This window comes from Triplophysa dalaica, chromosome 7 (genome assembly GCF_015846415.1).
Source record: "Triplophysa dalaica isolate WHDGS20190420 chromosome 7, ASM1584641v1, whole genome shotgun sequence".
In the NCBI taxonomy this organism is placed as follows: domain Eukaryota; kingdom Metazoa; phylum Chordata; class Actinopteri; order Cypriniformes; family Nemacheilidae; genus Triplophysa; species Triplophysa dalaica.
This window is the reverse complement of record NC_079548.1, coordinates 3,073,317-3,100,324: the sequence shown is the minus strand read 5'-3', so window position 1 is coordinate 3,100,324 and position 27,008 is coordinate 3,073,317. Positions and strand designations below refer to the sequence as shown.

The 27,008-nt window shown below is 35.3% G+C and overlaps 1 protein-coding gene and 2 long non-coding RNA genes across 3 annotated transcripts; 2 read left to right on the top strand and 1 right to left on the bottom strand.

Annotated features, from left to right (window-relative positions):
- Positions 1-3,870: 3,870 nt before the first annotated feature.
- LOC130426101 (uncharacterized) lies at positions 3,871-5,570 on the bottom strand. The gene is made up of 3 exons (XR_008907147.1): positions 5,547-5,570; positions 4,515-4,593; positions 3,871-4,112 (listed from the first exon to the last, which is right to left on the bottom strand). It is a non-coding gene; the product is annotated as an uncharacterized LOC130426101 (long non-coding RNA).
- A 177-nt stretch (positions 5,571-5,747) lies between these two features.
- LOC130426100 (uncharacterized) lies at positions 5,748-7,853 on the top strand. The gene is made up of 3 exons (XR_008907146.1): positions 5,748-5,822; positions 6,518-6,652; positions 7,676-7,853. It is a non-coding gene; the product is annotated as an uncharacterized LOC130426100 (long non-coding RNA).
- Positions 7,854-11,255: 3,402 nt separating this feature from the next.
- LOC130426097 (butyrophilin subfamily 1 member A1-like) lies at positions 11,256-23,157 on the top strand. The gene is made up of 8 exons (XM_056752643.1): positions 11,256-11,388; positions 11,970-12,054; positions 12,254-12,601; positions 13,475-13,750; positions 15,825-15,932; positions 16,112-16,156; positions 16,286-16,312; positions 22,318-23,157. Exons 2-8 carry the CDS (start codon positions 11,997-11,999, stop codon positions 22,866-22,868), a joined length of 1,413 nt encoding a protein of 470 aa, XP_056608621.1. The 5' UTR covers positions 11,256-11,388; positions 11,970-11,996; the 3' UTR covers positions 22,869-23,157.
- Positions 23,158-27,008: the final 3,851 nt, after the last annotated feature.

Genomic DNA, 27,008 nt, shown 5'->3' with positions numbered 1-27,008 from the left:
GTGTGTGTGTGTGTGAGTGTGTGTGTGTGTGTGTGTGTGTGTGTGTGAGAGAGAGAGAGAGAGAGAGAGAGAGAGAGAGTGTGTGTGTGTGAGAGAGAGAGAGAGAGAGATAGAGAGAGAGAGTGTGTGTGTGTGTGTGTGTGTGTGTGTGTGTGTGTGAGAGAGAGAGAGAGAGAGAGAGTGTATTTGTGGTTTTATGACTCTGTTTATCAGATGAGGGGTGTGACATTCATTCAGATGAAAGTAAAACTAAATCAATTGTCAGGAACTCTTGTGTCTTGTGCTGAAGAAACACATTTGTCTTTACATGTTTATGTCATTTTTCCACATGTTTCATGTCCTAATGGAGTTCTTTAATGTAAACAGACTTCAGTGGGGACGTGTTTATCACTGACACCTGATGTGATGCATCTCACTGTTATTACCGGTATTGTAAGTATTTTTTATACTTTAACAACTATAAATGCCCATTGAACAACCTTTCAATAATGAAGTTTAATGTATATGTGACCTTGGATAACAAAACCAATCTTATGGTACATTTGTCAAAATGTGAATTTCTACCATGGTGGAAATACAACTGTTTAAAACTCTTGAATCTGAGGGTGTTAAAGAATCAATATAGTGAGGAAGTCGCATTTGAAGTTGTTCATCAGAGTCACTGTTGCAGGCCATTGATCCAAGTGTTCATATATGTCGGCTAAGAAATGTATAAAATATCTTCATGGAACATGATCTTTACTTAATAATAATAATAGATTTTATTGTACTTTAGACTGGTTTTGTGATCAGGGTCACATATAGATTCAGTTATTTATTGACTTATTAATTTCATAAATGTACTGAAGCACTGATATTGGGTAGATGTGTGTGTGATATAATCCATCATCTTTCATGAGTTTGCATTGAAATAAAATCTGACAGTTTAACAGATGAATTCTTCCAGATTTCCATCTATGAAATGATCAGTTCTGCTCCTTGACTCTGATTGGTTCTAAGCTCTTATAAATCCCCTGTGACCCACTGCTTCTTGGGGTTTATTGCTTCATTGTGTCACATGATTTTCACCAGTTTAACCAGACTGAGATGACTTTAATAAATTATGTGGTAGTTTATGTGAAATGTTCTCATATCATCTGTATGAACTGAATATTTGTAAAAATATTTTTTCATTATTTTTATTTTCAGTGACGTGTCATTCAGAGATGAAGTTCATTTATGTGACTTTACTGATTATTACTGGAATTACACAATCAGGTAAATGTATATTATTTATGCGTAAAATATGAGAGGGATCCTGTAATAATTCATAAAACAATGTTGGATTCATGTTTGCATCAAAAATGAATTATTAATCTGAAGTGTCCAATACTTGAAGTGTCTCTTTAGAGAGCAGGACTCCCGATCATCAGCAGAATTCAGTATAACTGTGTTGTGACAAATGACATGTTTGTGTCAAATTGAATCAATAATTTATATTAATCTCATATCAGATGAGTACGAGGTGATTGGACCTTCAGCTCCTGTGATGACTGTATCTGGTGAAGATGTGATTCTGCCGTGTTCTATCAAACCCAACATCAGTGCTGTGAACATGAGAGTCCAGTGGTTCAGACTTGATCTGAAAGACTCAACAGTTCATCTGTATGAAGATCATAAAGACATAAACACAGATCAGCTTCAGTCGTACAGAGGAAGAACTCAAGTGTTTAAAGAAGAACTAGAGAAAGGAAACACATCACTCAAACTCTCAAGAGTCCAAATCTCTGATGAAGGACTTTACAAGTGTTTCATTCAGTCTGAATCCTGGAGTGATGACATCACTGTTGATCTCAGAGTTGAAGCTGAGCAAAATAACATTGATGGAGGTTAGTTATTTCAGTTATATAAATCATTTCTGCTACAAATGAACACAAAGTTTGTTTCCAGACCACATTGTTCTTACACAACTACACCAAAAGTCACAGGAGTCCAAATGTAACAAGGCTTCTCCGTTAAAGATTTATCCTAATGATGGATTTTGTATATGCTTCTGTTAATCGACATCCACACATCCATCCAATCCTCATCTAACCATTCTTCTATTGTGATTGGACACTCATGTATTGATATGAGAAACTGCCCCACAATCATGACAAAAAAACATTTTTGTTAATAGCATAATTGTTAGATATTTCTTCTGATATTGAATTTAATGTTATCATTCTGATTTAAGCAATTTACATGTTTTCATTTCATTGATGTGTTATGCACAGGCTTTCATTTAACACTGTGTTACTGAAAGTGAAAATGTTTGTCAAGTCTAGATAACAGTTGAGCTGCTGACATGTTTCAATGATGATTTGTTTCAATGTGTGGTGACTTACACACAGTGGTGTAGTCTACGTGATACGCAGGTATACGCCGTATACCCACTAGGAAAGTCAAAGGATTACCGTATACCCACTTAAAAAAACGTGAGGATACGTAACAACATCGTTTTGTGACAGAACTTTCATTCATAAATTCACCCCGTCTGTGTTGCGATTGCGAATCACTAACGTTTTTGAACCATTCGGGCTTCCGTGGCCTGTGACCTGGATCCGAGTCACCTACCAAGGAAAGGCAGTTGCTTTTCTTAAAGGTATAGTTCACCCAAAAATGAAAATTGTTATAATTTCCTTACCCTCATGTTGTCCCAAAACTGTATGAGTTTCTTTCTTCTGTTTAACACAAAAGAAGATATTTTGAAAAATGTTGGTAATCAGACAGTTGGCAGAAAAAAATATAGACTATGAAAGTCAATGGGTGCTGCATGGTGTCTGAATAGGTGATTACCAACATTTTTCAAAATATCCTCTTTTGTGTTAAACAGAAGAAAGAAACATTTATATCTATGTATACATGTATAGGATAAAGCAATGTAAGTCACTCTGGATAAAAGCGTCTGCCAAATGCCTAAATGTAATCTAAATGTTAACAACGTAAAACTTGCTTCACTGCTTATAAGTTGTTGTCCGTAATGTTTGTTTGTTTCCTTGTGTAGTGATAATGTCAGACCCACATAGCAGACAGATTCGGCCCGAATGTGGCCTCAGAATGGCACTGCTGGCGCACTGCCGGCACTGGCATACAACAAGTCAGCCGAGTGTGGGCCATGTGCGGCAGTGATGGTACTGGGTCCATCACGGCAAACAATAATTGGGCCGATTGTGGACGGAGGTGTTGGACCAATTGTTGATATTAGGTCTGTGGCCCAGATCAGTCTAGCGATTGTAGTCCACATTTGACATTGTGTAATTCACAATTATTGCTACATTTACTGTTACATTTAAACATGTTTTACCTTGTACATTTTGGCTATAGGTTACAGGCAGACTTGGTTAACTCAGTTTAGCCTGTTCTACTGGGATGTTGAAATATCAAGTAAACCAGCACTCTGTCTATTCAAAGTACTTCAGGCAGACTATTTTTTAAAGTAACCTGGCCTTAAAAAACCCTTGCACATATTTTAGACTATTTAATGGAGCAAATATATAAGTATATAGGGGAGATGGTGGTCTACTGGGTTGAACCACTGAACTGGTAAATCAAAGGTTGCTGGTTTGATCCCAGCAGCCACCACCAGTGTGTCCTTGAGCAAGACACTTTACTCCATGTTGCTCCAGGGGGATTGTCCCTGTAATAAGTGCACTGTAAGTCGCTTTGGATAAAAGCGTCTGCCAAATGACAAATGTAAATGTTAATTTGTGAAATACACATAACAATGAATAATAGGCCCACAACAATATGTTTAATAGCCAAATAATTTTTTTACTTTGTATAACAAACATTGAAACAATAAAAAATATACTCACACAATGTAAACACAAACTGCAAGACTTTGAAAAGGTAAAACTGATGTTGTGAAAGACAAATAGAAAACAGCAGCTCATGACAAAACCTTAAATTTACTGATTCACATGTGTGACTTTAAATTCAAACTCAACAAACTGTCACAGGTTCTCGGTTTAGCTTAATGAAATGGTAGTAGTCAGTCTTTCAGGGAACATCAAAGAAGTCAGTGTAATGAACTGTAGGCAAACATCTGAGCTCTTGATATCTTCAGCTGGGTCTCACAGAAAAAAAAAGACCTGCAAGAAAAATCAAACAATTCATACCCATTACAAATACATTCACTCACAAACTCATGTTGCAATAATATTCACATTATTGTACAACAACACAACAATTCTCTTTGTAAAATATTCCACCTGAATAAAATATCCAATCAGTGTGTATGGAACAAAACTGAACAACTAGTTGTTGATGACATCACGGTACACACATTGGGACATCTGGTAACATAAGCTTCTAATAGTTTGAATTCCAATAGTTCCTGTAGTCACATATTGTTTTTCAGCAACCATGTTAACAGATTAGAACATTTATACACAGCACATGTGCTGGAAAAACTTTTGAAACACACAACTATTGTCAGAAGGTTGTTGGCGGAACAACATTAGCATTTGAAGGATTTTTTATATCTTCCTCACCTACAGTGGTACAGGAACAGCACGGTATGCAATGCAAGTGCACCACAACACTCTGATAAAGGGGATGTTCAGACACAACCTGAAACCATTAAAGATTAGATTAATATTGTTTTTTACATTCAATCATAGTCTGAAATTATAAGAATTCAACAACACTCTGCGAAGGCATGTGTTAAGCACAACAGAGACTGCCTGTGTTTATAACAGCCTGTACATTTAATTACAGTGAATATAAAGTTCAACTTCTAAGATATTTTATTTACTAGTTTAATTAATGAACTTTTAAATAACTTTCAGATCTAGATATAACATACTGTTTACATCATTTGTCTCTTTTCTAATTATTTTTTGTTCTTATTTCATTACTTACTTTTTGCTGCTTTTTAACAAATAAACGTTTTATTTACATTTATGAGCTCAAGTGTTGTTCTAAGTTCCAGGTACAAACAGAAAACCTGGCAACATAGAGATGATTGTGAACAAGTATATGCTCAACCTTTGCGTTTATTAAGTAAGTACGATTTGTAAGTACGAGAGCGCTTGGCCAGCAGTGCACTTGGTTTTGGTTAAACAACACTCATTTCATAATGCTTAACGTTCACACCTTGCTTAGCAACAATCGTTTGCGTTCTTGCCACAAATTGACTGAAATACCGATGTAGAAAACTAACAATGATTGCCGTATAGGCCTTGTTAAAATAACAAGATTTAGTAATTGTTTGCTATTTGCTGTAATACACCATCGCATCTACCTCGAGCAAAATATTGGTGGTTTTATCTTCAATTGAAATAGCCAAACGCCTATCTTACATTATGCTTTACATTTTATCGATGCTGCATGTGGCCGTTTTAAACAATTAAAACGGCTTCAACATTTTTCACATCAGACAGACCGTGTGCTATCACGACAATAAATTACAAGATTATAATGCAAGAACGTTTCAAAACCCAAAACAGTATAACAACAACAAGTTGGTTCTTATTTTATATTTTAGTATAAGGAACTGTGTAAACTCAAAAAACATTGCTTACCTCAGACGAATCGGTGGCAGTTGGCAATTAAATCAAATGTGCAGTCTATGCGCGTGCGCAGAACTCCGACTCCTCCCACCAAGTTTTCAACCAGTTTGCATCTGGATCAGTTCATCCATTGGCTGCTTAATTGTTTTGGCGCGATTAACATGATCACGACAGCTTCTCGCGTCATCTGATTGGTTGATTTGAGTCAGGTTCACGGGATACTTTGGATTCGAAAACTATATTCCCGCCCAGGATTCTTCTCGTCTCTTCTTCAACGGCTGTTTTTAGGTAAGTGTGGTCGGTGCTGTTGTTCTTAATAGGAACAATTTTCTTAAACGAGTAATTTTATCTGAATCCTCCGTGTATTTTCAGGGCCAAAGTGTGTTATTTAGTGGGGTTTGAAGCAAAATTATTTGAGTAACGTAGGTTGACTGAGGATTTCTTAGAGGGTTTTGCATCTGATATTTTAATATGCAACAGGATCAATGTTTTTCTATTATTTATGCTTACAAATATTAATGTAATCAGCCTGCATAGGGGCATTTGTAACAACTAAATTTATTGATTTAAAACGTTTAACCTTTGTTTTACTATATAGTTTAAAAATGTATTACTTGTTTGTCAGGATTTATACAATATAATCATGATAAATATTCATTTAAAAATGTATTCACGTGAAATAACACATACAATAATTTCAAAATGTATCTGATTATAAATGTATAAATCTCTTAATTTGTAACTGCTCAAGTGTCTGCATGTTATATATAAGTGAATGTCACTCATTAATGTCCTTTATTGTTTTAGACATCACTAATTAGGGATCCTTAAACACATTATATTCTGGAATGGCTAAACTGTTAATGAAAATCTACTTCTGAGATTATATGAGCTATAAAATTTGTTTGCATCTTTATGATATACATCTTTGACATGGGATTATTCACTTAATATTTGACCAAATTTTTTTATTAATTTGGCAGAAGTCCTCCAATCCACCATCAGCGAGACCGAACTCCTCCAGTCCAGCTACAGATAAGCTGCTGACCCATTTCAGAGGAGGAACATTGGCCATGACCCAAAAGGACCACTAAATCCTCAACTTTTTCTTGACACTTGTAAGTTTATATTTATATCTCTACAAAATATCTTTAATAAATATGAGATTGTGTGCTTGGTTTTATATGGATTTTAATAAGTTTTCAATGAAAAACTTATTTGCAGCTCTTCTGCTTAATATCATCACTAATCGAGAGCACTGTGCTCTGTACTCATTGTGTATAAATTGCATTAATCCTTTAAATTGTTTTTGTAAAACAACATGTGACCCTGCCTTTGAAAACCCAGCTGAAGTTGTTTTGGACCTAAAATCATAACATAATATTGACTGACTAAGGCCATGTCAAAGATCTAAATCATATTGAAATGAATGACTGAAATCACACTTTGATACTCATTCTCTCAGAATTAGATTTCACAGACAGGGTCACAAATTGTAATGGACATTTAAAATGAAAGTTCTGTCTGATTTACTCACCCTCTAGTTGTTTCAAACATGTATAAACGTCTTCATTCGGTTGAACACAAAGAGAGATATTTTGGAATAATGTTAACAACCAACAGTTCTGAAGCACCGTAGTAGGAAAAACATTTCATTTTTTGGTTCTGTTGAACACAAAAGATATTTTGAGTAATGTAGGAAAACAAACAGTTCTGGGAAACTTTTGACTACATTTTACATTTTTCCTACTATGTCAGTCAATGGTGCTTCAGAACAGCTGGTTGCTAACATTATTCCAAAATATCTCTCTTTCTGTTCAACAGAACAAAGAAATGTATACATGCTTGGAACAACTACAGGTGGATTAATCCCTTTAATTATTTCTTAAGATTAAATAATTCTGTTTATAGGTTATGTTCATTTTAATTGTTATCTAAAAAAGTACATTAGGGATTGTTTAAGTATTTAAATAATATGATCAAAAAATTTTTTACACCATTTATTGCGTTTACTTAATGTGCATTATCTGTTATTTTATTTACACCATAGTTTCCACACTTAAACATTTTTTAAACGATGAACTGAAAACATTTTTTTTTAATTACCAAAACTATATTTAATAATTATGTATGTCTTTCAGCTGCGGTGAGAAAAATTCCCTAACACGCCATGCCACCAAGCAGGAGGCAAACGGTCATATCCAGAGATGGCTTCAGCTTGCTCCGGATAGGGATGGAGGAAGAAGAGAACGGCTGAAGAGAAAGGAGATGATAAATAGCTGTGCCTCTCATTTAGAGCCTCAATAGCTTATGCGTGCGAACACATTCGAAATACATTCATTTCCTATTCATGTGCACACACGCAGTTATGTTTTATGTTGTTTATAAAGTTTAATTTTGTCTTTCTTTGGTTTATAACGTTTTCATTTAGTCCGTATTCGGTTTCATTTTTTCAAGTGTTAAGGTACTGTTCATTTAAAGTCTAAAGGTTTCCGTTTTACATAAAAATATGTTCAACACAACGTATTCACTTTATTTTTATTTGTAAATAAAAAATGTTTATTGAAAAACATAATTCAGGTATTGGAAGTTATTTTTTCACATGATTTTGGCAATCATAGGCTGTACTATGGCTAAATTTGGGGGTCTCTTTTTAAAAGCCGGCATTGATCTGGTTTACTTGTGGCTACGATACGGCACCCAGTATTAAAACCTACTCTGGCCCAGTTCAGGGCCAGTTATGGCTTATTAATTGGCGGAGGCTCGGACCAGTTGCGGCCCATATCTGGTCATGGTCTGTAATTTGGATCTGGGCCACCCTAGGGCCGTCATTCAATGTTGTATGTGGGCCGGAGCTGGGCCAACACAAAATTGTTATGTGGGACATCATACAGTACAAACAGCCGACAGCTCAAAATGCTTTTAATATTTGTGACCCGTGTCAGAGCCGATGGACTTGTGGTTAGTGCTCCAACATGTGACACAGTTTGGCCTCAGACGACCCGAGTTTGAGTCCCAAATCGAGATCCATTCCTGACCCCACTCCCTTCTCTCTCCCACTTCACCTCCTGTCCTCTCTGTTCAAATAAAGACAAAAAAGTTAATCTTGAATTTGATTTTTGACCGCCATCTGAACACAACATGGAAAAGTCAAAAGTTTAGTTCACAAGCGTTGAACCATAAACTATTGTGTAATGAATTCCATTCCATTTTCTACCGCTTATCCGAACTACCTCGGGTCACGGGGAGCCTGCGCCTATCTCAGGAGTCATCGGGCATCAAGGCAGGATACACCCTGGATGGAGTGCCAACCCATCGCAGGGCCATTTACAGTTTTTCTCAATTGTTTACACACAAATTCTGGTACTTGAGACACAATGACCACAACATGTAACTAATTCACCAACCCCATGAACCAATTCTGCTAAACTACAAGCACAGTTCCTTCTTTACACTCAAATTGCAGTTCTAAAACACACTTTTTTCAAAACACTACACACAATTCTCTGCTTTTGGCACAATTTTCATGCAGAAAATATCTTGTTTTCATAAGGAACACACTGCCATTCAAATATGCACACTGACTTATCACAAGGGCAAACACCCGTCACACAGATTTACAATTAGCAATCAGAGCTTTAGCATAAAAGGGCAATATGTGCGCTCTTCTGTTTTGGAGCAATGGATACCAACATTGGAAACAGAGTCAGAGCCTGAGGAGTAAGAGTAAGAGGAGGAGGACGGGGAGTACAAGTACGAGGATGAAGAAGGCCAATGACCGTAATCTCTGATGAGATCCGAGCCACTTTGGTTGATCATGTGGTCAACCATGGTCTAACAATGAGGGAGGCTGGGCGAAGAGAACAGTCACATTTGAGTAGGTACACTGTAGCATCAATCATATGGACCATGTCTTGCGCAGAAATCATCTCAGGATGAAGCAGGTCTACAGGGTGCCATTTGAATGCAATTCATAAAGAGACAAAGAATTGCGATATAACTATGTGCAAGTGAGTCCCACAATTGATGCATACTCTCAACACTGTATACAGTAAATTCTTCTGTTGTTTTGTATGTAGTGTGTGTGCAACTTTATGTTGGTCGGGAATGGGACGAACTGTGTACATTGTTTTTGCGGGACAAATAAAATACAATTTTACCGTGTATTTGTGTGTTCTGAGTATAAAAACAATATTCTCAATATTTTACAACACACTTATGTTTGTACTGTCTGCAGTAAGTGTAACACTATACCAAAAGAAGGGCTAAGTCATTATGTTGAATGGAGAAGAAGTGTTTTACATTCATCATAGTGTTTTACATTGAGCACATCAGTGTTCAGCTGGTTCTTATAAATGTCTATACATATGATGGTTTCTGTGTGTCATTTGAAAACAAACTCCCATTTTGAGAAGAAATAACATTGTTTTGAATGTAAAGTTTCATTTTGCAGGAGAATTGAGGGGTTTTAGCCATTGTGTGTGTTTTTTTGGATTTGTGTGTAGAGTTCTGAGAATATGAGGCATGCTTTCAGAAAATGTGTGTAAACAATTGAGAAAAACTGTAAAGTCATGTGAACATCAAATTAAGTTTGCATTGCAGTCCTATTGGAAGACAAGCCGACCAAAACGATCAGAGATATTTTACTGTATGATTACAGTCAGTATTATAAAGCCCAGTAGATGATTCTAGAACGCACCTGTGCTCATATTGATATGATCCTGAGATTCTGATGTGTGTGTCATCAGTTTTACTACTGAATGTTTACTGATGGATAAATGTGTGATATTTGAGTTTACATCTTGACTCTGCAGTTTATTTTATTGTGTGTTTGTGTTTTCTCAATGAGAACATGGTCAAACCTTTGCATATTGAGGTTGTTTGTGTGTGGGGTTTGTACAAGTTGGTGTTTTGTTCTGAGAATGTGTTTATAATTGTCAGAAAATGGTGAATTGTTTCATGAATTGTGTGTTAGCAATCGAGAAAAACTGTAATTTATCTCTTGTCTTCATAGTCAAGAACCTACAAAAGTAGCTGAAAATATAACATTGGAGCTGCAGCATCTTTCTAATCTAATGAGATCTGAATGATGGTTTCATTCTGTGATTCATCTTAAAGTGTGTCATGAAGTGTCAAATGAAACTTTTATATGAAGTGTAACTTCTGCACTGGACGTGAAGATTACAGACACAATATGTTCACAATAAGTATGGGTTGGAAGATTTGTACCTTTTAATACTAAACATAAGATCTGATATTGATTTACTGGAAAACCATTTTATCAAATCACATATTACTGAATGACTTCTCATCTGTTTGGTTTGTTTGTCCGTCCTGTTATTTAACACAACTACACAACAATGATTCATCCAGACACACAGAAGTTTTCATAAGTGACTCTTGATGGCTGATCTTTGTGCATAACAACACTGTCTCAGAAGTACTTCCAGATCTTATTTATTCAATTGTCCTTTCTTCTTTTAAAATGTGTTTTTGATATATTGAGTCAAAACTTACTGTATGTGTCTGTGTTTCCTCCATTTAATCTCACCAGCTGCTAGCCAAAAATCCAGTTTTAGTTTGCTTCATTATTTTATAGTCGTATAACACACTGAGCACTGAAACATTAAGAGTATGAGTATCTGCTTCTGTCAGGAGATGTCAGTCATGTAATTCTTTTCAGTTTCCTGTTTGTTACAGTAGATGAATAGTGAAGGAGGAGCCGTGAACACTTCAGGTGAGAAGAGAAAGTGAAAATAAAAGTGTTCCTGTTTAATCTTCACCAAAACTCTCATCGACAGAATTTATTCTCACACTTCAGACGATTGTAAACACATCAAATGTTGAGCTGAAGGTAAGAAACAGATTAAATGAAAATGACATTAATAAACAACACAGATCTGTGCAGTGTGATTATGTTCAACTTCACAATCTTTTCTATCTTAAACGTGGCGTCTTTTTCTGATCTTGTGTATCCTCACTGACATGAAGCCGTCGATCATTCTTTCCTCAAAATATTCATCGAAGGGGATCTTACTATCTCTGAATAAATTCATATTAAGAATTGAATTCATATTACAAATGATGTTCATATTTGAATGACTGCACATGTTTTTGTGATCGTGTGATCAGTGTTGAGAAAAACATGAAGCATTACAGAAAGAAGTCACTGCTGCTGAATGTCACACTGGATGATGATGAGAATCTAACAGTGTCAATAAATGAATAAACATAAATAAGTTAGTTGATGACTAAGGTTATTATTGACTAACACCATTTTATTTAAGCCTCATCTCAGTGATCCATGTTTTCCTGCAAGGAAATATTTCATATTCATACAAATCATTAACATTTTGATCAGTTTTATTGTATGTGAATGTGATTATGTATAAAGGTTTATTGTTGTATTTGTGTAAACATTGTTTGTTGTATAAGGTCTTTGAGCAGCTGTGTTTTGGAGTGATGGAGTTCATTTGTGTGATTCTGCTGGTTTTTGCTGGAATAACAGATTCAGGAGCAGGTGATAATACACACATTATAACAATCTGTAGTGTTTAACATCTTAAGTCATTATGATGAGTCAAACAGTGTTAAAACAGATATTTTTCATACAAAGAAAACAAGCAGTAAAGATGATTCTTTTCATAGTTTCTTTAAGACCACAAAACCACAATGACATTCTGTAAGAGTTCAGACATGTTTTCTGTCTCTTCTATCAGATGAGTACGAGGTGATTGGACCTTCAGCTGTGATGACTGTATCTGGTGAAGATGTGATTCTGCCGTGTTCTATCAAACCCAACATCAGTGCTGTGAACATGAGAGTCGAGTGGATCAGACTTGATCTGAAAGACTCAATAGTTCATCTGTATAAAGATCATAAAGACATAAACACAGATCAGCTTCAGTCGTACAGAGGAAGAACTCAAGTGTTTAAAGAAGAACTAGAGAAAGGAAACACATCACTCAAACTCTCAAGAGTCCAAATCTCTGATGAAGGACTTTACAAGTGTTTCATTCAGTCTGAATCCTGGAGTGATGACATCACTGTTAATGTCACTGTTGAAGGTGAACAAAACCACTGAAAACAAACACTGATATAATGATTTTGTTTCTAGTGTCTTTCTCAACCTGTCCTCCAACCCATATGACAAGAAAAGTCATGTTTTACCTTAATGTGATGTACTGGACCTTTTACTGAATTAGCTTCTCTACTGACGGCAGCAGTACGTTGTATACTGTTATCATGAAAATATATATTACAATGAAATTTTATGAAATTATGCTAAAGTGAACACCATCCTCAGTAAATCTTCAGATCTGATAAACTTCTGTTTGAAACACACGTTTAAAATTACCGTCAGATGAAGTGATGCATCAGTAGTGATTGTGAAATAGCATTAGTTGTGCTCAAATACATGTGACACTGCAACAAGCAACATTGTCGAACAAACCTGTTGACTCTCGTGTCGTTCGTGACCGATTGCATCATGACGTCTGAACATTTGATAGAGATCTGACTGCGTGTGCTGCATTCACAGATATCTTCATATAAAGTTGTCTATGACTCTTCAATTCAGAAGGTTTGAAACACAAGTTGTTTTGTTAAATACTGTTTTTTGATCAACTTTCCCTCTTGTGTTGTGTTTTGTATGGTTGTGTTTAGATTTAGGGTGGGGTTAGGGGACCCAAAATACCTTCAAAACCATAAATATTAATAAAGTTAATAATAATAAACTGGTGCTGCTGAAGGGTGCTCAACCTTAAGATGAAACTGATGGTCGTGATAAGATGTTTCTACAAACAACCTACATGTTCATATTTTTGGGGGACAGTCTCAGTTTTTTCTGTTGTTAGAAGAACAAAGGTTTTATAAGTTCACAAACGTTTGTTGTCAGAAAACACAATAAACAAACATTGTTTCATTCTTGTCTTGTGTAGCTGTAGGCAGTGTTCCAGTCATCACTGTAGATGGGTTTGATGGTTCTGGTGGTCTTCATCTACAGTGTGAATCTAAAGGCTGGTATCCTGAACCTGATCTTGTGTGGCTGAACAGTGAAGGAGTCACTTTAACATCTGAATCTCCAGACACACACAGAGATGACACAGATGGATTCAGTGTGAAACACAAGATCACTGTATATAACACTGACACTAAATATCACTGCAGAGTCAGAATGAATCATCACATGATGGAGGCTGAGATCATCACATCCAGTGAGTACAGATTTCTGTTCTGTATTTCCTATGATCTCATGATCATCTGAAGCAGTAGAAACATGAACATATTCATCATTTAACTCAATATAATCACTGACATTAGTTAAAGAGGTTTCAGGAGTCTCAGTGATGTTATTTTGATCTTTTGCTTTGACAGTTTAAAGCCAAATATTTGTTTCCACACAGAAACGAGTGCTCTTATATAAACATGTACATCTGTCTTAAGGGGTCTGTTGATGATGATGATATCTGAGAGTTCCTGACATTAAGAGACAGCTTTAGATCTTTTGTACATGTTTGTTGTTGTGAAACATGTAAGGCTGGTGCCAAGGTGTCCGCACCAAAAGGGCACCACATCCCGGGAAACACAGAACTTCATCCAATACAATGAACATGGTGTGCATCTCCATCTCAGACAGCATACAACAATAAATGATGATTACCAACTCACACCTTTACATCTGTTCTCTTCTCCCCCTCTCATCTCTCTCCAACTGAACTCAGAGCAATTCAATGCTCACCCATGAACTGGATTTGACAAATATCATATCTTATAAGAACAAAGAATCTTCATATGCATATTTGATATCATTTGAAATGTCTCAGTGCGATTGGTACAGTGGTCTCATATCCACAGCAGTAGAGCAGATCGTAACATAGGTTTGAGGCTTTAAATATATTCTGCTCACTGTTGAGGTTATGTCTTCATGCAAATGCCCATTTGTGGCCTGATCAGATCCAGGACAGAGTCCTTTACAATGTAAATTGTTGTTGTGTGGAGGAAGGGTATTCTGGTCTGGGTATTTAAGGGAAGCTGGCAAAATGTTCTGGGGAATTCTTACTATGATAAACCCCACGGTGCTGTGTGTGAGCCTTCAGACACACAGCACTGTGTTTTTTCCAATCGCATCTTTTTCTACTGTCAGGTATGCGTCTTAGACTCGTAGACTAATCTTTGATGATTTGATGTTTTGTTTTCGTACTCTCTGAATTGAATTGTAATTGGCAAGAAACATTTACCTGACTAATAAATGTAATGTTTGAATTGTTCCGCAGTATTCTGAATTTTATAAAAACGTTCTTATATTATGTATTCAGTATAATAATTATATTGTATCCCGTTACCTCCTTGTTACAGCAAATCCCCGCTCAGTTTAGTAACGGACTAGAATCCTGTCTAGGTGACAAAGACACACCAGCTGAGAATTTTAGAGATCCGGCTAAAAACTTGGCATTAGATAAAGTGTACTTAGATCTTAGAGGCTGTTAATGTGAATTTCCGTTTAGAACAACACAAGGGTTGTCTGACCAATCTAAATAGGGTAAGTCTCAGACTCTGATTACAGTAATATTATTCCAGTTAAGTGTACATGGGAAACCATGGCATGATATAGCTGCCATTAGAGAAGGTAAGATTGGTCTATCTATCGCTGTGGAGTGGTCATGACCTCTGGCTGAAAATAAGTGTTGCTTGTGATTAGGTGTTAATAATCTTGGCTGACCAAAAAGGTGCTTTAAGCAGTGAGTTGCAGGGGGCAGCCACCTAAATGTTACTGGTCTCTTACCTCTGGCAATGACCAAGACTGGTGAGTTTGTGATCGTGAGATCCGCGTGTAAACGGCCGGCGCGAGACTCTAAGCGACATGAGAATCGGATGAGTGAATATGGTTTAGAGTAAAGCGGGATAGTCGAACACTGACCCAAATTGCAGGATTATTATCACACATAATAATCAAATACAAATAATATCATTCAACGAGGTTTCCTTTTTATCTTATGGAGTCAGATAAATTACGCAATGTTAAAATAACGTTAACTGTAACAACCCAGAGCGCTTGAAAGACAGAACGCGCGAATGCCTTCGCCATGCCACTTGGACTCCGCCATTGGGCCAGTGGGTGGTTGGTGGTTCTTCTGTTCTCACATTTTCCACCACCTTACAAACATAATCTGTATAGCAATTGAGTTTACATGTAAAATTGCACTAAAATATTGTGTAATTGTTTATATTTATAATGAAACATTGAGTTATTTTAGACTGTATACAGTGAGAGTCAGTTTTGTTTTCCAGGTAAAATGTTTCACTCTTGGAGATCTTCAGTGATTCTGATATCAGTTGCTGTTGTTCTCAGTGTGATCGCTGGAATACTGATCAGTGTGTTTGTCTGGAAACAGAGAGGTAACATTCATGTGTTTGATCATATTTAATATATATAAATACTGTATATAGTGTTTTACCTGTAGTTAGTGAATATAATGACTAAAATATGAAATCTTATTTAATTGTTTATGATTGCACATGTTTATGTTTTTTCTATATTTTAATTCAGTTTTTTCTTTCCATTCGATTTTCTTCAGAGCATGAGTTAATTAGACAGAGAGAGAAGAGGACTGTAGAAATTGGTGAATTGATTTTAATGTCTTTATTCATTTAATTTATACATTATTAAACATTTTATTTTTGTGTTTTCAATCTTAAGTATAATTGTGTTATGGACTCTGTATAACTCAATACTGTCTGTGTGTTTTTAGTGACTTCACTGTTAAGAAACTCTTCAGGTAAGTGAAAGTTTGATCAGATGATTAAAGTGTTTTAGATCTACAGCTGTTACAGGTGATTGTTTGTGGTCACAGGAAAATAAATCATCAGTGTGTCAATGTGAAGTGATCTATAGGATCTTTATCAGCGTCTGAACCCGTGAACATGATTTACTGATTCATCACCTGATAGAGACACAGAGTTACTTTATTAACTGAGCAGACCATCAAACCTCATAAATCGTATTATCTTGATGTGAACTGACGCCGTGACTCATGACGTGAGATAAGAATCATAATGCCCATAACTCTGATTTATCCTGTAAATGTTTCACAATAATTCATTCATAAACAATGAAATAAATTCAGGTGCTCAGTGCATAAACGCATACATTCAGGTTTGTGTAATGTAGTGTTATGTGTAATATAAGTAGTTATATTAGTATCCAAAACCATTTATTTAAAGGATAAGTATGCAGTTACCATTTTTTTTTGAGTCGTATGATGAAAGTTCTTGAGAAACCAGCGTGATCTCGTGGGAATTATACATATTTATGAGGTGCTAAATCGAAGCTTTTGTAAGATTATGAGAAGAACACAAAACATCAGTTAAATTCACATTTATTTCTAAAACACTTTTAACAGTTTTGCATTGTGACACAGCAGCTGTACAGAAAATACATTTGATAAAGACATCAGAAAATCTTTTATATGGAAAATAAATTGAAAGGAAAACGACAATAAATCCCATTATAATATTTCATATCTTCCAGATGATATACATCAGCACTAATAACTGTCTATTGGATTGTAATCTTAGTATTCAATTATAAAATTATCATACAAAACACAATCTCAGGACTAAATATTGACTTGAGAAATTCTGAATGTAAAGATGACTGAACTGATGACAACTGCATCAATAGAAACCATTTAATTTACTAGAAAATACAACACGGTTATTTATGCTCATAACCCGGTTAACTTTTTCAGAGAGGTACTTTAGATCTATTATCCATTACAAACCGGCTTTTTCTTTTATGTTCGTCCATTTTTCACACCCTTAGATGAATAACTGAGGGCTGTAACAGAATGCTTGTCATCATTTCATCTAAAGGATTTTACATTAACTACTTTATTGAAAAAAAGTTGGCAAGACTAAGAAAATATAAAGTCATTCCATGAGATAATTACAAAAAACAGACATGATGTCCTTACATATTAATGGACCAAAAAACATTCTCAAAGAACAAAAAAATTCTAAAATAATCGACAATGAGACCAAAAATGTCCATTATCATAACACTGATAAATGAATCGTCTATTGGACTGTTGTGTTCAAAGTGATATTAGCAGAGTATTTAAAGTTGAAGTCAAAGGTTTAAATCCTTCTTACAGAATCTGGAAAATGCAGAACATTTTGGGAAAAATCAGATGAATTTTGAAAATGAAGGTTTATTTTTTATTTCACTCCTGCCCTGAACAAGTTATTTTAGGAAAGAAATGTTGAAATAAAGTTCACACCAAAGAATGATAACATAATTTCTCAAAATAGTCCAGATCAAAAGTTCACATGTCCCTGATTCTTAATACTGTATGATGTTGATGTGATCTGAACCATCAATGACAGTTTGTATGTTTTGTCAGAGTTGTTGAAGGTTTTCTTGTTTGTCTTGAGTCATTAAACTATCCACTGATCTTCAGAAAAAGATCCAGATCCATTCAGACACATACAGTAATGCTCATGAAGGAAACACGTTTCATTTAAAGTCAAGTGTGTGTTAACCTCTGAAAATGTTTTTTTGGTATATTTCATTTCTGGAGAAACATATATGTGTGTGTATAGCTTCTGAAAGACATTACTAAAAAAAGATTTATGAACAAAACAATAACAACTTACACCAACATTATTTCAAATGTTCAGCATTTTACAGATTCTGCAAGTGGGATGAAAACTTTTGACTTCAACTGTATGTGTGTTAATACATGTTAGCAGTCTCACAGTAAACTACGGAGCCCTTTTAGGGACATGGTGGTGGAAAAAAATGAGAGGGAAGAGAAAAATATTTTTTAAAGCTTTTGCATTATCTCGCAAAACCATTTCGGACGAGCACTTCATGTTTAATGTTCTGCTGGCTGAGTTTGAGACTAGCTCCTTAAACATTGGTTTATAGATGCAGATTCCCGGACTCATAACTAGTGAGCTAAACATTCTTATAACACAAATGAACCTCATTCTATGTAACGATAACAATGAAATTGAACTTAATTTTCCACAAATCGAGCCCCATGCGGAGCCGGCTGAGACAAGACCGAAGGGATCCTCTATAAAGGGCAAAACCCAAAGATTATTAGGCTACTAAAAATAGTAATTGACTTCAGTGCTACATAATGTAGTATAACTAAAACCAGTTTAGATTCAGTAGGAGGCCGTTAATGTTTAATCTGAATTTGGTGAGACTACAGTGTGTAACATTTAAGTTATTAATGACAATTTTTTTAATTACGCTTTTGGGATTTACAGTCACTTTGTAGACGGTCTCTTTCGACTGCTCCATGTCGCCTGCTCATATAGAGATACATTATATTCTCATTTTGAGGAAGACTAGGTTGTTGATCCTTGTATAAGAATGTGTTGTTTGTGTTATAACAACGTTTAGCTCACAAGTTATTGGTCTGGGAATCTAGTATGAACCGCTCCATTGTTAATGTACAGAGCGGAATAACAGGACGTTTGAATGTTTGCGAGAGAACACAAAAGCTTTAAAAAATATTTTTTTCTTCCCTCTCATTTTTTGCCGCCACCATGTCCCTAAAAGGGCTCCGTAGTAAACAAACTAAAGACAACAGTGACAAGAAACCAAAAGAGACACAAATCTAATGAGAAATAGACCAGAAACTGAGATCTGTGAAACCAGATGAGAGGTCTCACTAGACCACTAGAGACCACTGGAGACCTCAAACTACTTGTGATGACAATACAGAAGATTAAACAACAGTGATGGAAAATAACTTTGATGAAAATGAGAAAAGACACAAAAATAAAAGAAACTCTAAATTCTTTAAGTGATAACACTTCACATATGTTATTCTACACAGGACTTGTAGTGAGTATATACTGATCATAGTTTTGATTATTCATAAATTCTCATAATCTGAGTTAGGGTCTGATCAGACAGAACATGTTTTGTTAGTCGTGCCTCTTTTGACTTGTTTTCAGTTGTCTGGGAGTGTTTTGTGCGCTACTTATGTGTACGGGGCGCCTCATGTTTTTGTCGTGTGCTGCGACTCACTTTTTAGGCCGAGCGCTCTGACCCTGAAGTTGAAAAAAACTCAACTTTGAGCAGAAAAGCACTTGACGTCATGCGCCTTCTTCTCATTGTCCAATCGAATGAAAGGAGAAGCGGGGCTTGAGATGTGGTGACAGAACTTTACAGTTGTTTGATGAAGGAGAAACTTGTGTTGTCTGACGCAGGTTAACAGATGAAGGTCAGATCAAGTGTCCTCTGTTTGGACCTCTTTAAAGGTTCTGATAATATGACAGTTAACAGTAACCAGAGCGCTCGCGCTGTAATCCTTGATTGACAGGACAGATGTTTCAGTGGTTACCTAGCAACATAAAATAAGCTGTAAGTGTGATCGGCTGCTCATTCGTTCATTAGAGACCTGATGTCACATACAGTCTCACGCCGGCTGGTGTTCATGAATCTCACAAACACAAAATTGTCCGTCTGATGTTAGTCAACAGTTACATGATAAACTAATATGATGAAGTCTGAGCGTCCATTGATCAGATCATAATAATAGTTACTTTAGTCACAATCACACAACATGTTAAATCAAAACCCCATTATGATCTTATCCTGACACCAGACTCCATCTGATCTACTGGAAATAACAATCTCTGAAGAATTTAATAAGAATTCAGTTTATTTTACCAGGAAGATTAAACATAATTTAACAGAATATCAACGTTCAAAGTTTATTATAATCTCAAAGGACATAGAATTTGTAAACATATAAAACACACAAACAAATTAAACAGAAAAAACAATATTCTAACATCTCACAAATGTAAAAGCAGAAGAAATAAAAGAGTTTCTATACCGATTACTTTTAAGTTTAGACAAACTATAACATACACCAGAAGGAAACATTTTAAACTCATGGATCAGTGGATGAGTTCAATCTTCAATAACAGCTTCAGCTCTCTGTAAGACAAACCGTTCAAAACTATCAGAGAACTCAGTCTGTTTAATGCCAGTAATCTTACTACCTTTCTTGACAATGACATTCAATGAGTCTCCATGCTTCACATTTACATGATCATCCCAACAGCAGATAGAAAAGCAAAGTACAGATTCAACATAAGATTTATAATACATAGTCAAAAGAGTGTGTTAGTCCTACTAATATTAAAGTAGAGAGCCTCTGAAGACCATTGCTGACCTTTCTTACATACTGCTTCAGCATGAGGATCAAAACACAACTTGTTATCAATGGTGAACACAAGATACTTTAACTACAAGCCCATTCAACCATTTGACCTTTTCCTCTAGTTGTTGAGGAGACGAGAGACTCGATCTAAAGTCAATCACCATATCTCTGGTCTTCTTTATGTTTACTTGCAAGAAGACACTGACACACCATGTCATACAATCAATATCATTCACTTTCAATTCATATACAGTAAATAATCATCAATATATAAAAACAAATCAAAGTCTCTCATACCTGCCAATAGACACAAACACAAAACAATAGTGTGTGAAGTTCTGTCTTCATGAGTCTTTTGTGAAGTCACCTTATATACACACATGAGACAAAGAGTCATAAAAGACTCAAATCAGGATTCGTTTGGTCAGATTCTTATGATCTGAAAACTGTGATAACAGAACAAGACTGTAGATTTACTCTTAAATTCTTAAAGGAATATTTCACCCAGAAATGAAATGAAACTCATAATTCACTCGTCCTGATGTCATCTTAGATGTTCATGTCTTCTGTTCTTCATCTGAACACAACTGGAGTAATAATAATGTCAATCTTGACTCTTTCTAGAGTTTAATGACATTGAATAGTGTTTCATATCTGTCAGGATTGTGTGTTTGTTGTTTTATGACACAATCACACTCAGTATTGATCATCTGTCTCACATGACTGATACTGTATGATTGAAGCAGCCCTTGGCTTTCTTAATATGAAGCAGAGTCCTTAACAGGTATTATTTTATTACTCTGGAACCAGCATAAGCTGCAAACGAACATTTGCTCCATTAACACGTTCCTGGTACAAATACACAGCATACCAATTTACAGAAACAGTCAATGTAGACATTTTACATCAATGAGGTTTTACGTCTTTTAAACATGGAACAAAACAAAGAAACAAAACAATACTCACCTCGGGGTGCAAACTTTAAACTGTCTGCTTCCTGTGTTAGCCAATAGCTTGAAAGTCATTGGAATAAACTACACAAATGCGGACATGAGACTTAACAACCAACCTTACAGTGAACAGCACCAAGATTACACAACATTTTAACTTACATGCATCACTGAGCTTTTGAGAGGAGAGACATTAGAAGAGTGAATTATTGATCCGCTTTACAGATTCCTGAGCTCACAGCCACAAACCCCGTCACCTGAATAACCTGATTGTGAATGAATTACCTCTAGCGCCACTTACAATGATGACAACACAAACAATCATTTACAATCTGACAACTTATATGAATCTTAATGATGAAATACAGTTTATATGAGACATAAATATAACATGAACATGTAGACTTAAGTGTGTTTCTCTTGTTGTTCTTGTCATATTGAATCTTTCTTGTTCTTCTGTTTGTTTTTATCTCTGTTAGTTTGATCTTTTGTTGTATATCAGCTCATGTTCAGTGTGTTTATGTTTGTTTATTGTTCTGTAAATTGATTTTAGTTTCTAGAAAAGCACAAACTAATATTATTATTCTCATCATTATGACATCATTCATGTGTAAAACAGAATTCTTCATATTTTAACAGTGAATGTGACTCTGGATGCTGATTCAGCTCATCCTCGTCTCATTGTGTCTCATGATGGGAAACAAGTGAGATATGAAGAACAACAACAAGAAGGAGTGAAGAATGAAGATACAGGACAAAATAACAAGTTTGATGAATGTCTCTGTATTGTTGGAAATGAAGGATTCTCTTCAGGGTGTTTTTATTATGAGGTGCAGGTGAAGGGGGCAGATAGATGGTATGTGGGTGTGACCAGAGAATCTGCTCAGAGGAAGGGACGGTTCAGACTGAATCCTCAGAATGGATACTGGACTGTGGATTTGATTTCCGGGAATTATTGTGCTAATGAGAATTCATTTGTTCTTCTTTCTCTGAGTGTGAAGCCTGAGAGGATCGGGGTGTTTGTGGATTATGAGAAGGGTCGAGTCTCATTTTATGATGTGAAGTCCATGTGTCATATTTACTCTTTTACTGATCAATCTTTCACTAAGAAACTATATCCTGTTTTATCTTTGGGTTATGAATCATATAACAGCCCTGGTCCACTCATCATCTGTAGTGATCTCTCATGAGATCTGATAAACATCTGATCTGAATATAAAGTGAGGAGAGAATAACAGACAGAGATCAGAATAAACATTTTCATGAACAACAGGATCTTGTGATTATAAATTCAGTAAACTCAGAAATAATCTCTCTCTTTAATGTCTTTATTCTTCATGACTCTTCTGTCTCATTCTTAATTCTTCATTAAATCTTCAGCAAGTTTTCTTCCAAACATTCACTTCTGTTCAAAAGTCTAGAGTCACTCATTCTTTACATTTTAGGATAAAAGTAAACTTTCAAAAATAGGTTTTCACAAAAATAACTCTGTGGATGTTATGCAAGGTTATGAATGAACATTTTATATTGAGATGTTGACCTGATGAAAAATCTATCTTGTATTTATTATGTTAAACATATTTGTCATGTCATCACATTATTTTTTTCATTCATTTACTGTTTTTACTTGTTACAGATTTTCAGTTTATTTGTATTCATTTGTTATTTGTTTTAATAAATGGCAAGTTTTGACAATGTTATTGTTGTTTACCATTTATTACAGGTTTCTTTAGTATGTATGTTTTCATTTCCATGTTTTCTTTCCTCCATGACTCTCATATTGAGATGATGTTTACTGTCACTTGCAGATTCAGACACAATGATGAGAGAGAAAGATGGATCAGATCACACAGGGATTTATTAGACAGGAACAGAGTCTTAAATGAATCAACAGAGATTGTTCTTGAAGTGTCTGGATGATAACTGTGAATTTGTCTTAATGAAGAAGACGTTGAGATGAGGGACGACTGGATGAAGATTAAATCTCTGATAGACACAAACAGAAGATGAGAGAGTCTGAGATAAAGACTGAAGGTGAATGTGTTCTTCTTATAGTCCTTTTGTGTTATGATCATATGGGTTCATAATAATTATGTGTCATACTGAGAATTCATTTAGCAGACGTTTGAATAATAACACCAAACTCAAAATCCTTTTGATCATTTCATGTTGTATATGAGACACTTGTAAACATGAATAAGTTTCTATAACTTTGAGGTGAATGAGGCATCAAAACTGTGGATAGAAGAACTACAAAGTTTTAAATCCACATTCAAATCGTATCTGTTTTTATTTGCCTGTAATCAGTTAAACTGTTTTTGTTTTGTTTTGTTTTTTGTGATATTTTGTTTGTTTAGCTGCTAATAATTGTTTTTATTTACCTAATTTTGTGTTATTTTAAGAATGTCAATTTCATTATAATCAGGAATAGAAATGTGGGAAACGCAGAGGGACAGAAATCAACCTCAAAACATATTTTATACATAAAATAGCCCCCAAACTCTTGGCACATTTCATACATAAAGTGTCATTTTCTGCCTCCTTGGTTTAAAAATATTTAATATTTGTCCAACGAGAGCCCTGCAGTCCTCTCCACAAAAACAATAATAATGACATCACAGCACAAACATCAAGTAGAAGATACAGACTTGATCTGATGCTAGATGTAAATCAATTGTAACTTTAATGTTGATGGGGTCTATTTAGCATATACACTGTGACATATTACAATCCAGTCTCAAGACAGTTCATGACATCACTTATAGTAAAATATATTAATTTGTGTTCATGGACACGAATTTCCCCTTTTCTTCGTGCCAGTCAGCAAAAAAATGTCTTCTTTGGATACAGATAACACGTGTGTATATACATTAATATGTTTATAACCTGATGGCAGAGGTACATATTTCACAAGATGGTTTTATCCTCCCCTTAACCCAGTCAAACCCAAAAAACCACAGGTGTAAAAGCTTATTTTACTTAAACGGATGCATTTTACGAGGTGGGGAAGTCAAATCATAATAAAACATACGAATGTGACCGTAGGAATTCACACGAATGAGCCACCTTGTAAAATAGGAATTACCATCAGATTTTAGTTGATATATTTATACATATATTATACATATATACAGTATAACTGTTACTTATCAATTATGTAGTGTTAAATATCCCTGTGGTCTTAACTTTGTAAAACTGAATACTCATTGACTGACTTTATTTTATGTTGCCATTGATATTCATTTTTAATGTCGCCGTTTTTGTTGTACAAACTCTGTGTGTTTATTATTTTGTGCCACATGGGATCATATGTAAAGTATATAAAAATAGAAAGACTAACAACATGTTTAAGAAATGAGTATGAATATCTGCACAGGGTTGTTAACTCACAAACAATTACAAATGCAATTGAATCATCTTTACATAACAGCTTTGTGTGTTTCTCTTGGAAGATTTCCCCTTATTGTTTTATAGTAAGATTATGTGCAAAATGCCAAAACAATTAATAAAACATTATTTCTAAAGCTCCTCTAGTTGACATGTCATTCATTTTTCTTTCTGTAGCAGTGTTTGTTAAATATGTCATTTGGATACATTAATACTTCATGATTCAAGACCACCAAGAAAAAAGCAATATAAATAAAATACATTTCTTTCATACTGAATATAGTTTAAATGTATTAACATGTATTTTCTGACATATCACTGAAGACTTGACTGATATAACATAAGTAAACTTTATTTGGAGCACTCATTGTACATAATGCACATTTCTTGATGTGACTGAATTGATTTTCTAAATAATATCAGTCTTTCAATGCAAGATATTTAAAGTGTACCTGAAGTATACTTGGAATAGTCACTTTAGCAAAAATAAAATATACTTAAGTTTATCTTTACTTGGACCTCAGCACTACTTCTGCATTAAGTACAAAGTCAATTGTTCCAATTTAGACTTTAAGTTTACCACTTTAGTACCAAAAGTACAGTCGCATGGTATTTTTATTAAGTACATTCATTGGATACTGGATTTTCAGTATACTTAACATGAAATAAATGTATTTAAAAAATATTTAAGTATATTAAATTTAAATAAGTAATCTATTTTTCACTTGGGCAGAGACTAGTTCACTTCATGTGTCCCCATTGACTTTCCATTGTCATTTTTATTCTTACTATGGAAAGTCAATAGGGACAAACATTGAAGTGAACTACTCCTTTAAAAAAAAAAGAACGATAGAGTGGATCAGTTCATCTCTGTCACGGTTTCCCTCTGTCCCTCACCATGTTCAATTCAATTCAAGGTTATTTATATAACGCTTTTCACAATGTGCATTGTTCCAAAGCAGCTTTACAGGAGCAAATAAAAAAACACAGAGGTAAAACACAGCACAGTGCATAGTGTTTATAGAACAATCAAGATCATTCTAATAGATAATATCTAATAAATAAATAAATAGATGGAGTCTCCCGGTGAGCAAGCCAACACTGACCTGCTGTGGCGATGAACCCAAACTCCAATGATTGATTAATGGAGGAAAAAGCATCCGGAGAAACCAGACTCAGCCGGGAGGGCCAGATCCCCTCTGACGTGTCATATCTGCACTCAGTGAACCCGACCAAAAGTCACCGAGCAAACATACACGAGGAAGAGGGAGAGCCCACCGCCCGCGACCCAGGTAATCCCACTCGCTGAAACCATGTTCCCCCTAAGACTCCATTCCCCATCATGCTCCCGCATCTGTCCTGTGTTCATCACACCTGCCCGTCATCATCCTCATCACTGGACACTACTCATCCTCTCCCTGCTTTCATGTTCATTGTGGAGTCTCAAATGTATAAGGATGTTATAATTAAAGTGTTTTCCTCCTGGATCTGTCCTCGTCTTTGTTTCTGGGGACATTCTGTGAAAATCTTACAGTCAATTCAGGCTGTAAACCCAACCTGATCTCATGAGAATTCCATCCTATTTCCAACTATTTCACAAGGTGTCTTTATCGTATCAATTGCTAAAGTCCGTGTTAACAGGAAGTTGCGATCACTTTTACTTTTGTATTCTGATGCATTTCCAAGTGAAATGGAATTTTGAATGAGAAAAATGGGCGTGGCTTGTGTTTATCATTGTGAATTGATTGGATGTATAAAAACAGCCGTTGCATTTTGAAAGATTATGAGGCCACATGAAATTAAGAAAGAGAATGACCCACACTGGCAAGCTATTGATGACAAAGACTGTAATATTTCATGAAAAAGTAGGAATTGTAATTTTTTATTTCACAGCGACTTTAAAGGGGCAACACCCAGAAATGGATGTGAATGAAAATCCCAGT

Excerpts from the sequence above, each read along its gene's own strand:
- LOC130426097 (XM_056752643.1), top strand. The coding sequence starts at position 11,997 with ATGGAGTTCATTTGTGTGATTCTGCTGGTTTTTGCTGGAATAACAGAT. Across the intron at positions 12,602-13,474 it reads TGTTAATGTCACTGTTGAAG|CTGTAGGCAGTGTTCCAGTC; the intron begins GTGAACAAAACC and ends TGTCTTGTGTAG. Across the intron at positions 16,313-22,317 it reads ACTGTTAAGAAACTCTTCAG|TGAATGTGACTCTGGATGCT; the intron begins GTAAGTGAAAGT and ends ATATTTTAACAG.